Source organism: Nanorana parkeri, unplaced genomic scaffold (genome assembly GCF_000935625.1).
Source record: "Nanorana parkeri isolate BGI_ZX_2015 unplaced genomic scaffold, ASM93562v1 scaffold728, whole genome shotgun sequence".
In the NCBI taxonomy this organism is placed as follows: Eukaryota; Metazoa; Chordata; class Amphibia; order Anura; family Dicroglossidae; genus Nanorana; species Nanorana parkeri.
This window is the reverse complement of record NW_017306996.1, coordinates 644,759-657,390: the sequence shown is the minus strand read 5'-3', so window position 1 is coordinate 657,390 and position 12,632 is coordinate 644,759. Positions and strand designations below refer to the sequence as shown.

General features: G+C 38.5%; 1 protein-coding gene across 1 annotated transcript in view; it reads right to left on the bottom strand.

The window, feature by feature from the left end:
* Positions 1 to 12,632, bottom strand: part of EDIL3 (EGF like repeats and discoidin domains 3) — a 534,632-nt gene that overhangs the window by 196,837 nt on the left and 325,163 nt on the right. The window contains exon 6 of the mRNA XM_018564130.1: positions 10,402 to 10,583. Within this exon, the coding sequence (XP_018419632.1) occupies positions 10,402 to 10,583 (182 nt within the window). The remainder of the gene's footprint in view (positions 1 to 10,401; positions 10,584 to 12,632) is intronic.

Here is a 12,632-nt window from a genome sequence, read left to right as displayed (position 1 = left end):
GCGCAAAAAGGGCCGGAGATAAAGGGCATCCCTGACGCGTACCTCGGGCGATAGGGAATGCCGATGACGTACACCCCAGATATTTCACCTGGGCCGTAGGATTGGAATAAAGGGTGTGAAGCCATGCCATGAATGAGCCATGAAATCCCCATTTACCCAAGGAATATGTTAAGTAGTCCCAGGAAATGGAGAGGAGAAATGGAATGTAACGCAGTGCAGCGGTCAGTATGTAACACAGTGCAGAAGCCAGCGGTCAGCATGAAATGCAGTGCAGCAGTCAGCATGTAATGCAGAGCAGCAGTCAGCATGTAACGCAGTGCAGCGGTCAGTAACGCAGTGCAGATGTCACACAGAAAGAAGAGGGACTTACAGTGACTCTTTTCCTCTCCTGTTTCAGGTGCTCTGACATCTTCTTTTCCTCTCCTGGTGGGGGTGGGTGTGGGGAGCAGCAAGGTTTCCTGCACGTTTGGAGATGATTCCAGTCACTTCCTGCAGGCCTCCCTTTAGGACCCAGCAGACAGGCAGTAGGAGTGCAGTCTCCCTCCAGCCAATAGCAGAAGAAGTGGGCAGAGGAAGCTGCCGAGTAGCCCGGACACTACACGGGCTGATCAAAGGCAGCCGAAGAACTGCTTCTTCTCCTCTCAGGCTGCTGCAGCAGCAGAACAGGCGACGAGAGAGAGGAACAAAGCGATTGCTGCTGTGACGGCGGGGGCCGTTTTTACAGTCACCAGAGAGGCCCGGGGGCAATTGCCACCCTGCCCTCCAGCCCATTCCACCCCTGCTGGTGTCCCACTGAGTTTCTGGCAAGCAGGCTGGGTGGGACGCTGGCTAGAGCCACTGGAACCAGAGGAAGGAGTTTCACCGACAGCACCCAACCCCTCCCTGATGACCATTTACTGACAGCAAACGCACCCCAAAACAACCAGCTTACACAAATTACAAGTATGCAAAATGCACTGGTGTCAATGTGGAAGGCATATTTAAGGTGGTTCTTTAAGGCACAATGGGCTTTAAATTGCTCCTGAGGATTATTACAGCGACTCATTTTAACTAACCTGGCCCTATTCTTGTGGAAAAATTGCTCCCTCATTAGAGAAGAAAACACATATTAATATGCAATTGTCAATGCATTACAACATAGCTGATAAGAGCTGAATGAGAACTTAAAGCATGTTTAAACCCAAAACCAAACATCTAATATAGTACAGCTTGCCAATTTGGGGATGAAATACCTTTTTTTAGTTTTTTCCATTTATTTTCACCTGGTAATCCTGCAACTAACACATTTTCTGTCCCTGGGTGACTTTGCTTACTTCCCCTATATCTATGGAGAAACCATGGTTGCATCCCAAACTTGACTTCAAACATATCTAATTTTTTAAATCCTTATCATATGTGGAAGTGAAGGGATCAGTCAGTTGCACAAGGAAGATAAAAATAGTTTTTGCTTCCAGTTCATTCCACAGGAAAGAAAATGTGTTTCTGATAAGATTCACAAGTATTTTCAATACTTGTTAAAAATGCTCTTAGCGTGAAAAATGAAAACTAATGCATGTGCCACATATAAGGACTAGTAAGCAGCATTTCTTTAAATCTGTGGTCTTGAGTTTAAGCAAGCTGTAGAAAAAAAGTACTGCTTCTTAAATGTACAGTACATTTGTGAATGTCCTTAGGCTGACCAGAGGTTAACTTTACACCAGTATTTGTCAATATATTATAAGTATGTACCCTTTCATGGAAGTCAGTCTTAAGGCTGGGTGCAAACCTTAACATGTGTTGCGGTCAGACCTCCAATCCATTTCAATGGACTGCCAATGTGCCAGATCATTGCTTTTACAGCACCTGCAATTTTTTTCCCCACTACACCACAAAGCACAAATGTCTTACATCTGTGAATTGTGGTGCATTAAAATAGAGGCCTGCTGTGGTACATTGTGGATGTGCCATTCTTCTCATGTATTCCTTTGTTTTGTGGTAACGCGCGGTAAATCACTTATTTTGCTGCATGCGATTGCAACGCAAAAGTGAGAATCTGCCCCAAAGGTATATCTTGATATTGTTTTCCTCATGTCAAGTAACCCTTGACATGTGTTTATCTTTTTTTAGAACTTTGCATATAAATGTTTTCCAAATAATTCCTAATAAATGTAAATCATACAAAATACTTACAATAAGTGTTTTATATAGGAATTTTTGTTGGATGAATTTCTTTATTATTATATATACATTTTTAATAAGCAAGAAACCCCCTTTCTAACTTCTATTTTACACCATAGGTTGGGAACTTATACTTAAAACCAGCAAATATGCCAGAAAGTGGCACAAATGCATTCCTAGGCTGCAGGCTATATACAATAAAATGTTGCAGTGCATGTATTTCTTATATTTATTTATTCCCCTAAGATTTACTTTAGCTTTCCTTTTGAGTTAGCCATTAACTAATGGGAGTTGTGTGCAATATGTTAAATCTTTTATCGAGTTTAAATTCTGCTGTTTCTATAGCAACCATCCCCCTTTGACACTTTTTAACAATTGCTAATCTCTTGACAACTGTATGTACAAGAATGTTTTCACCTACTATGCTTTACATTATAAATTATGACAACGTGCAGTAATTTGTATGAAGCTATAAGAATTAAAATAACAATTACTCAATAATATTACGTAAAAAAGGCTAAAGAAAGGGGAAAAATGCATTTTAAAAAAGGCATGTGGGATTTTTGGTGAACCACACAAAAAGCCCTTTTATTTTTATGTCAGGCTAAAAATTATTAATATTAATGAGCTCATAGAACTTCATATAGACATATATGTGATGCTAATTATAAAAAGGAATTTATTATTATTCTTCACTGTATAGTGAATAAAGAATGGATAGTTCTTAAGTAGTAACTAGTCTGAATAATAATAATAATAATAATCCTAGTTCTTTTGATGAACAACTCATCAGCGTGAATTGCTAAAGAGAGAAAACCATATCTACTTAGCAAATGAAAGCTGTTTTAAAGCTGAACTCCAGCCAGCTGTGGACACTTTTTAATGGCTCTCCTTTGGCAGGGTATTCTCAGTTTTCAAAGATTGATAACATCATGAAGTGGTGACCAGTCAGTGCGGGCACAAACATCAGCACTGGATTCCTGGTTGTCAATCTAGCGTGCTGTCATTTTTCTGAAGGTGCTGATAGGGTGAGGGTGGTGGATTGGAGAAAAGGATCGAAGGGGGAGAGCTTTGCCCAAAGATGGACTTTAACTTTGAACATTGAATCTTATATAGAGGAATTAAAAAATATTCCATCTTGCACATGGTTGGTTGATTAAAGATAAAATAACACGGGGGTTGATTTACTGAAGGAAAGTAGCCTGTTCACTTTGCAAGGGAATTTTCCATTAGCTTAGTGCATGAGGTGAAACTCTGCTGACTTTCATCATCCACTCATGTGCAAGCACAAATATATATATATATATTTTTTTTTTTCATTGCCTATGATCGGGTATTCCTTGCAAAGTGAATTTTCATCTCATTCACTAAACTAAGGGAAAATGCCCTTGCAAAATGAACACTCTACATGCCTTTAGTAAATCCCAATGTTTCAACTTGCTAAATGTACATTTTCTGTATACAATGCATTTTATATTCATGTATTCTGGATGTTATATGTTCACATACCTTATGGAAGTATATTAGATGTGATATGTGTACATGCCTTATGAAAACTTAATGTACATATGGTAACATGTATGGAAATTATATTTGTACTAATGTGAGTTTCTACATTTCATCTCATTAGAGATCACTGTCCTTGTATAATATTGTTTTCCTCTAAAAATAAATTGACTCGCATCCTGAAACATTGTGTTTAGATTATAACAGTTATTTTTAACAGTTCATGATGGTAGAAGTCTCCATGACTCATAGGTAAAATCAATATATATGCTGATAATATGTAACATCTGAGAAACTGATCTAGTTTATGCTAAAAATGACACCATTAAATGCATTAAAATAGTTTTTTTTTAAATATATTTAATAATATTATATATGTTTTAGGATTTATTTCTTAAAAGGTGTAATTGTTTTTATATAATGACTTGTTTGTTTGCAATTTGTATGATATTGTATGATCTAAATACCACTAAAGCTCCATTTCCCATGATATGAGAAACACATTTGTTTATATTGTGTTGATTGGGGATGTAGATATCATACACATAAACATATATGTCCTAGAATTCATAGAGTGTCAGATATTTATAATAAAATAATTGCGACAGATGTTGTAACTGGTGACAATTTCATTTACCTGTTGGAAACATGTAAATTAATTGTATGAAGGCTTGTGGGGGGCGGCACTGAGGCTGGAGTATCCATACTGGACTGTTCAGGTCCTATGCCACACAGGCTCCTTGGTTGCTAGGATGCTGTTGGCTGCATAGCATAGTTGGTTGCTAGAATGCTGTCAGCTGTGCAGCCTAGCAATCAATGACTCTGTGACCCCAACAGTGTTCTAGCAACCAGTTAACAGGTGTGGGGGGGCGGGGGTTGTTGCATGCAAACATGCCCTGCTCTTTCCTACACTGTGACCCCCACTCCGAGCATTCTGGCTTGTCTTTGTACGACAACTTTAAGTTGGTCTTATTGGTTGGTCTTATTAACCTCCTGTTTCTTTATCTATGAACTGGCAGTAATAATGTATTTTTAATCTATCATCGCCATAGCATAACATTGTAAAGGTGGCGCAAGTAAGAACTACCTGAATCTGTTGCACATGTCAAAACTCTAAACAGAACTATTGCAAGGCTTTCTTGAATTAGGCACATGACTAATACCACCCTAATAGTGTTGCCTATGGTCAGCAAACAACTCTACTTTTACTAAGTAAATAATCTCTACTACTTTAAAAAACAAAAACACTAATTAGTATTCTTCTATTAGTGTAATTTACAGATTGCAATTAACACACTTTCTTAGGCTCTAACTACATACCTCTTACATGCATGTACTGATCTTACAACAGCCACTCACCAGCAGCTGGAGGATGTGCAGAAACAAGAGCAGGAATTATTTGATCTTTCATGAAATGAACCTGAATTATGCCACATAGTTATGGGTTTCATCAAAAATACCAAATCTATCTATGCATGTGTGCTAAATAAGAATGCTTGAAGCATGTTTCTGCCATGTTTCACTTACATTATTGCCCCCCTGTCTCCAGGCAGCTGGCTCCAACTCTCACAGCTCCTCTTTCCTGAACTTCCTGTTTAGTTCAAGATCACAAGGGAGAGCACAGACTGCAGAAGTGAGTATTTATGTATAGCCCTGGAGTAGGGAGGAGGAAGGAAGGAGGAGCAGGGAGTGTCTTGCCTTGCTGTGTCTGTTTGAGAAGGACGCTGGTTGCCTGGAGGCGTGTGGAGGACAGACAATCCTCAGTCTGTGACGGGGGAACGATCAATTGAAGGACCGAGTTTATCCAATGGTCTTTTTGCCGTGACATACCTCTCACCCCCCTACTGCCTAAACGCGGGGTTCATGGTCCCGACCCCTCTACCCTTGTCTGCTCTGGGGGGTTGTGGCTGCTGTGGTGTCGTGCCCGCACAGGGCTGCAGGGACGCACACACATCGATTTGTTACAGTGATAACCTCCTTCTCCTGAAGCAGCGCCTTGGAGCATGAAACGTTGAGATAATCTGTGCTCCTCCACTGCCAGCTATCCCTTATTGTAAACCCTCTGATCATGTTATTCATCCACTGCTCATTATCATGTTTTGAACTCTAAATGCTACTGCATTATGTTTTTTCTATTATCCATCTACAATCATGGTTTTCAATTATCATGTATTGTGATTTAAATCAATCATGTTTTTTGTGCATCTACAAGGGATAGAGCAGTAATGGAGTGAGTTCCTAGGGAGTTATCCGATTAGGTTGTTTTTATGAATTTATACTATATTTTAAATCCAATACAATAAATATATTTTTTTATGGTCTATTGCCTTGGAAGTTGTCATTTGGTGCCTTAAAAAACCCCAGCTTTCCTATTTTCTTTTCGCTACATTGAGAAGACACACACAGCTCACCCTAAAACAGGATATCAGGTTCTGTGCTCAGGGAACCAGATGATTCTGTAGAAAGCTAAAAAAGGTAAATATCAAGAAGCAACATCTACTGTAAATGATATAATCAGCAATTTGAAATGGCTTAAAAACCTTTTGAATTTAATATCACTTTAAGGTGACTATAGACATAAGTCTATGGTTGTATTGTATTCATACAATATGTTTGTGGGCACATTATGACCATGGCAATGCTTGCTTAGGGGAAAGGTGATCAGACAGGAAAGATCCCTGATAAACCATCAGCAATTTGTAGGCATCTTTACATTAAAAAAAATCCATGCCAACACGATCACCGAATAATTGTATAAAACGGTTATCTTTGCTGAATGATTCTTACAGTTCCGCAATATTCAAAAATACATTGGTCTGCCCATGTACAAGAAAAGCAAAATTTCACTCTTTATCAGGCAGGTCACATTATCTCTACACAATACCTGTAGAGACAGACAGTTGGAAGACACATCAATTAGGAAACGTCTGAAATGCAGTTAGACAGGATGAATGGATAGTGTGTCAGCAGTTCCTTAAATCGGGAAGATATACGTTCCAGAGAGAGCTCAGAATAGAGGTAAATGCAGGTGTAAAGAGGGAAAGGAAAATAGAGATGACAATGAGCTAAGATTTAGTTGTTACACTGCCAATTAAACAGCCAGACATATGTCTGAGACGCTGAGAAGGAATGATCAAAAAAGTCTTATATTTCAGATATTGTTATCAGAGTTACATTGGCAGAAATTTTCATGATAAAAGGGAGATGAAATTGAAACATACTGATCTAAACCAAATGTTTTGAATAGGCAGCCGATTGTATCTATGAGATTATTTAAAGTGACACTAAACTCAGGAGGTAAATCTCAAAAATGCATTTAAGTACCATAACTATTAACATAAATAGCTTATTTCTGCATTACTTGCCTGTAGATCTTCAAATCTTCTCTGAATTGGTGCTGACATTGTCCTTCTTTCTGGAGGGTGGCTACATTGGTTCCCCATGGTCCCTGTGTGAGTTGTAAAGTAGCCACCACTCCAAGCTCACTCCTGTGATGGGCTACAATCTAGAAATGGGTGATTTGTTTAGTTCCTGATCAAAATTCGGACAACTTTTCCGAAATTTGGACATCCTGACACATCTGAATTTCCGATTCCCAATGCATTCGAATGTGTCCGAATGCGAATTTCTGTTTCCAAATTTCGGATCCCGTCTGAATTTCGTTCAAAAACTAAACTGAATCGGACATGTAACTTTTCTGGCCAATCAGATGTGTTTTTCAGTTTAATGCATCCGAATGGGACTGAACAGAAATTTTCATTACGGCAACATGGGAGTCATATAAAGTATATACATATAATACTAAAGCTGAGGCTCCTAGACCCGAATGGTATTCGGGATCCAAATTTCTGAGAATTTCTGAGGGAGCTCCTGAATGCCATTCGGATCTGGGAGCCTCAGCTTTAGTAATATATGTATATGGCACTCAGACCCGAATGGCAATCAGGAGCTCCCGAATGCAATTTGGAAATTTAGATACTGAATGCTATTCAGGTCTGGGAGCCATATACATATATTACTAAAGCTGAGGCTTCCAGATCCGAATGGCATTTAGGAGCTCCCGAATGCAACTCAGAAATTCGGATCCCGAATGCCATTCGGGTCTAGGAGATTCAGCTTTAATATTAAGGTTTTAAAGGTATTGGCAATGAATATTCGTAAACTGATCAGAATCTAACAAAATTCGGATTTCATCCGAATCCGAAACCCACACCGAATTGAATTTCGGATCCAAATGCATAATTCCGAAATGTCAGAACTGAACCAAATTTTTCCACAGCTTACATGTCTATTAAAATCTCATTACAAATTAGTAAACTAAATGTGAGATTGTAGTCCATCAGCAGAGTGAGCTTGGAGAGGTGGCTACTTTACAACACACACAGGGACCATGGGAAACACAAGTAGCCACCCTCCAGAAGGAAGGACAGTGTCAGCACCAATTCAGAGATGATTTGAGGATCTACAGCCGAGTGATACACAAATAAGATACATTTTTATTAATGGTTAAGGTACTTGAATGCATTTTTAAGATTTAACCCCTGAGTTTAGTGTCACTTTAAGCTATTAAATAAAACAGGATAAAAACAATAGAAATATTGGTATAGGATCACAGTCAGGTTTCATGTCCGTAAATGTGAAGCTCATGGTAGCTTAACACTTGCTATATGTATTCTTTTTGAAAAACTTCAGTAGCTGTAAGCAGGAACAAGAGAATTTCTATAAAGAAAGGAGGTATACAATGCCAGTTTATTCTAGACAGATACTGGCATGTAGTATAAATATAACTGAATGCAATTATGTGCACACCCTGTAAAAGCTTGTGCATACAGCACAAGTTAAATGGAGGCTCTCCCAGTTCTCACAATAAATTCTTGTCATAAGCAGGCTGAAGAAAGAAAAACAATAGATTACTCTACCCACGGTAAAAAGCGTAGATAGAGGAATCTCCAGTGTTGGCTATTGTATTCAGGCAGCCACAGCACCCGCATCTGCATGAGTACCTGAGCAGTGAATGCACATGATAAGATGCAAGTCACTGTTTGGCTGATAATTTTCCTCCTGGCTCAGCTAATTTTAATAGGGCCACCTACAGCTCAAATTTCAGCCGATTCCAGAACATCAATCGTCTAACACTCTGACTTGAGCAGAAACTGTCCTATCTCCAGAATTATTTCTGGTACAGTTTTCAGATAACTACATGTTTATCATGTGGCTATTTTTAAAATAATATTCCATATTCATAATGAGGGTTAAACATACTTTTAATGATCATAAGGTTCAACAGTAACCTGGATAAATCTAAAGATAAACCAGATTTTTTTTTTCAAGCTACTTTCATGCACACATACTTCTAAAAACAAGTCAAGTTGTAAATTCCATTTCCCAAAACATGTAATATGTATTACACCAGCCTATAACACGCTTTGTAATAACCATCACATCATGCACAATCTATGACAATCAATATTAGGTAATAAATAATTAATGACAAAAACATCATAAAGCTCCAGTGAAATGATATGAAGATTCTTGTACTCTGTGATGAGCTAGTTATATACACATCATCAAACATTCTCCCGTTACAGATATTAGTAGCCCTTCATATGAAAAAGTTCTACTGCCCCACTAATCAATATCACATACAATTCTAACGAAAAGTCAACTTGATGCAGTCGCATGTATCAACACATTTTAAACGATATGCCAATTACATAAAGAAGTTACCTTAAAGTAAAGCTCCAAGCTTACTCCTGTGATGGACTACAATCTTAATACAAATTAGTAAACTAAATGTGAGATTGTAGTCCATCACGCGTTTAGTGTCAATTTAAAGTTAAATAAAACCTACAGTAAGAACAAACATTTAACATACTGCAGCTTACCAGTCTCTAGATATGGTGGCTGCATTTGTTTTTTTCTGTTTAGGGTTTACTTTCCTTCATTTTCACCTGGTGAATGGCGCAGTTATACAATTCTTTTCCTAGAGAGACAACACTAACTCACAATATGTATCTATGTCTCATACTCTATGTAGCTTTACACAGAGGTAAACCATGGGACACCATAGGCCTGTAAAATGCAGCTGCAGTGTGCAGTAAGGACTACATTGTTCTGAAGGGAGCATATAGCGATATCCACTCTTTGCTATAAATAGGCCATTAAGTCACCCCTTACAGGGATTCATTAAAGAGAATACAAATAATGAATCACCAAACATGCAACAGTTCCAATTGTCTGTTCACTCACACAGCCATTCAGGTAAGCACGGCTTGTTCCTTTTCTGCCTCCAGTCACACCCCTACTCTGGCTTTCATTTTCACACTCACTGCCCCCCCTTTAGCAGGTTCTGGTGGCCTCTCAGCAAGATCCAAAATCTGAACTTGAGTCTTTTACTTTAGAAAGCACACCTTTCTAGGCACAACATACGCCCTGTACATTATTACCCTTTGGGTTATTCAAGATGGCTTGTCCCATCATATACAGGATTATAAGAACAGCATAGAAAAATACTATGGGATAAGGGGTCCTGGTGCCGAAGCTAGCCGAAGGATCGGCCGAAGCTACGGCCAAATCCTTCGGCAGCTTTGTGAATAGACCCCTATAGTTATATTGCCTTGCCTTAAAACATTACATTTCTTGGCGTTAAATTGGCTATACTGCTTTAAGAAAGGAAGTCATCAGTCAAAGGTCTATAAAACATGTCTGCAAAGAAATATATATATATAGTTGCATTACCTGAATCCATGGCCACCTGTCGTTTTCTGCAGATGTCCAGGCATTGACAAGTCCTTTTTTATTCAGTCGGGCGAAATATGGGTACCACTTTTGTAATCCAAAAAGAGCTCTGTGAGTTGAAGATGCTGTTATTTGTTGGTTTGAGATGATCCCTCCTTCCATACCCAGTGGTCCAGAACACCCTGGTAAAAGTAAATTAGGGTCAAATTATGTGTGAAAGTTTTACTTTGCTTACAGGAAAATCCTTCCCTATCAAAAAAAACAAACTGACTCTTTCATGATATGGATTGTTTTCTGTGGTCTAAAGAAAGTGTACCACGCCAAAACTTGTCATGGTGCCACGGTGCCCTAATGAATGCTGGCCATTTTAAAAGGTAAGTGTTGTCTTAAAGATCATGGTTTATTGTAACACACCTTTGCACATAAATAGGTTAAACAATGGGGAATGGAAAGTACTTTATGAGCTGAACCAGATAACTGCTGCCCTCAGAAAATTATATGGAGTCACCAAAATAAAATACTAAATAAATCACAATCCTCATCATTCATCTTCTGTCTACAATTGAGCACAACACATTTCACAGATTTGCCTTCTTTCATTATTGACATGCTTTGCATCTTACATACTCTGGGTCTGCACAACTACAACCAAACTGATAGTAAAATAGGGCAGCAGTTATTCTTTCAAAGTTCTCCTGTTTTACTGACACAAAGGAAATGTATGTAAATGTGGCTTAATATGCTGATACCTAACTAATATCTACTCAATATCCATTGAGACAATGAATCTGGCTCTACCCTCTCTGGATAAGGTCATCATATCACCATTGTTGTTTCCTGTGTCAACTAGATGTTTAGCTGGCAAGAAAAGTCAAACGTCTACTTTTGTCCATCATGTGATCATGTATGACATAATCTGTTAAAGATATAGCAATCGTACAGCAGGTGATTCACGCTCTGCCTGCCATTTTTGTGGGCACAGCTTCCAGAACTAAGTTCCTTGTAAACTCCAGTAAACTGTATTAGCAAAGGATATACTTTGGGGCACTTGGAAAGCAACTTGTCCATCCTCTGATCAAGAGATGGTCCCGGCCACCACAATCACCTGCTGCTGTAAGCATTGTGAAGAGAGTTTAGGCTGATGGACCTAAGATCTCCTGCACATCAACTTCTATGGATATCAATACTGGCAGAAAACATAAAAGATGTCAGATCTGCCCACCCCACTAGTGCAGAACGTAGACCGACAGTAGAACATGTGTAAAATGCTACAAATACATTTGTAAAAACCACATTCCAACTTGAAGGGTATAAAAAGGAAGCTAAAGAAAGAGAAAATCATTCATTTGAGATATCTGAATAGCTGTGTGTATGTGTGTTTTTATATACCTACACATTGTAAATCATACATAATTTACATGTTCAATGACATGAAAATTATTTTGTATTGCTCTTAATAAAGGTCCAGTTAAACAACATTAACAGGGCTATTCACTAAAAGTTGAAGAGTTTAGAGAAGGCAGGAGAAGTGAACAATCTAGGACAACATAGCTGAACTGGAAAGGGAGCTGAATTGGAGAATTTTTCCAAATCAGCTAGTTTGGTCTAGATTGTTCACTTCTGACTTCTCCAAACTCTTCACCCTTTAGAGGCTAGATCTGTAAAATTCCTGTCAAAATTGGGGATTAAAGGACTCGTGATATGAACTGCCTGGGTCAATTTGACCCATAGGATGGTTAATAGCTACCACCTTCTCCACACAGTATTAGCAAATATTAAACAGAAAATATATGCAAAAAACACACAGGGGTAGTCCATTTGAGTTGCTTTGCACTCTTCACTAAGTAAACATTCTACTTTCTTTTTGTTCCTTCATTATTCCTGCTACCTTCTGTATTCACGCCACACTCACTGGATGATATGACCTCAACTAGAAGGTATAACATGCTTTTTGATTATTCCTGCTTCACAGTGTATCCATTCCTTCAACAACTTTCTGCCTCTTTTTGCTTTCCTTTGATCACTCCTCCATCTCTCCTGTCCTTGTAGCTCACAACATAAAAACCCTCTTGGTGTAGTATTCTAAATATGTTAACATTTGAGATCAATAACCTCTTGCAAAAAGCCTGTTTAATGGTTAGGTAATTTAAATTAGAAGGGTAAAAAAACACAAAGGAGCAGAGTATTCTGAATAATGTCAGAGGGCCTGAAGTATTCCGGTAAAGAGGGCC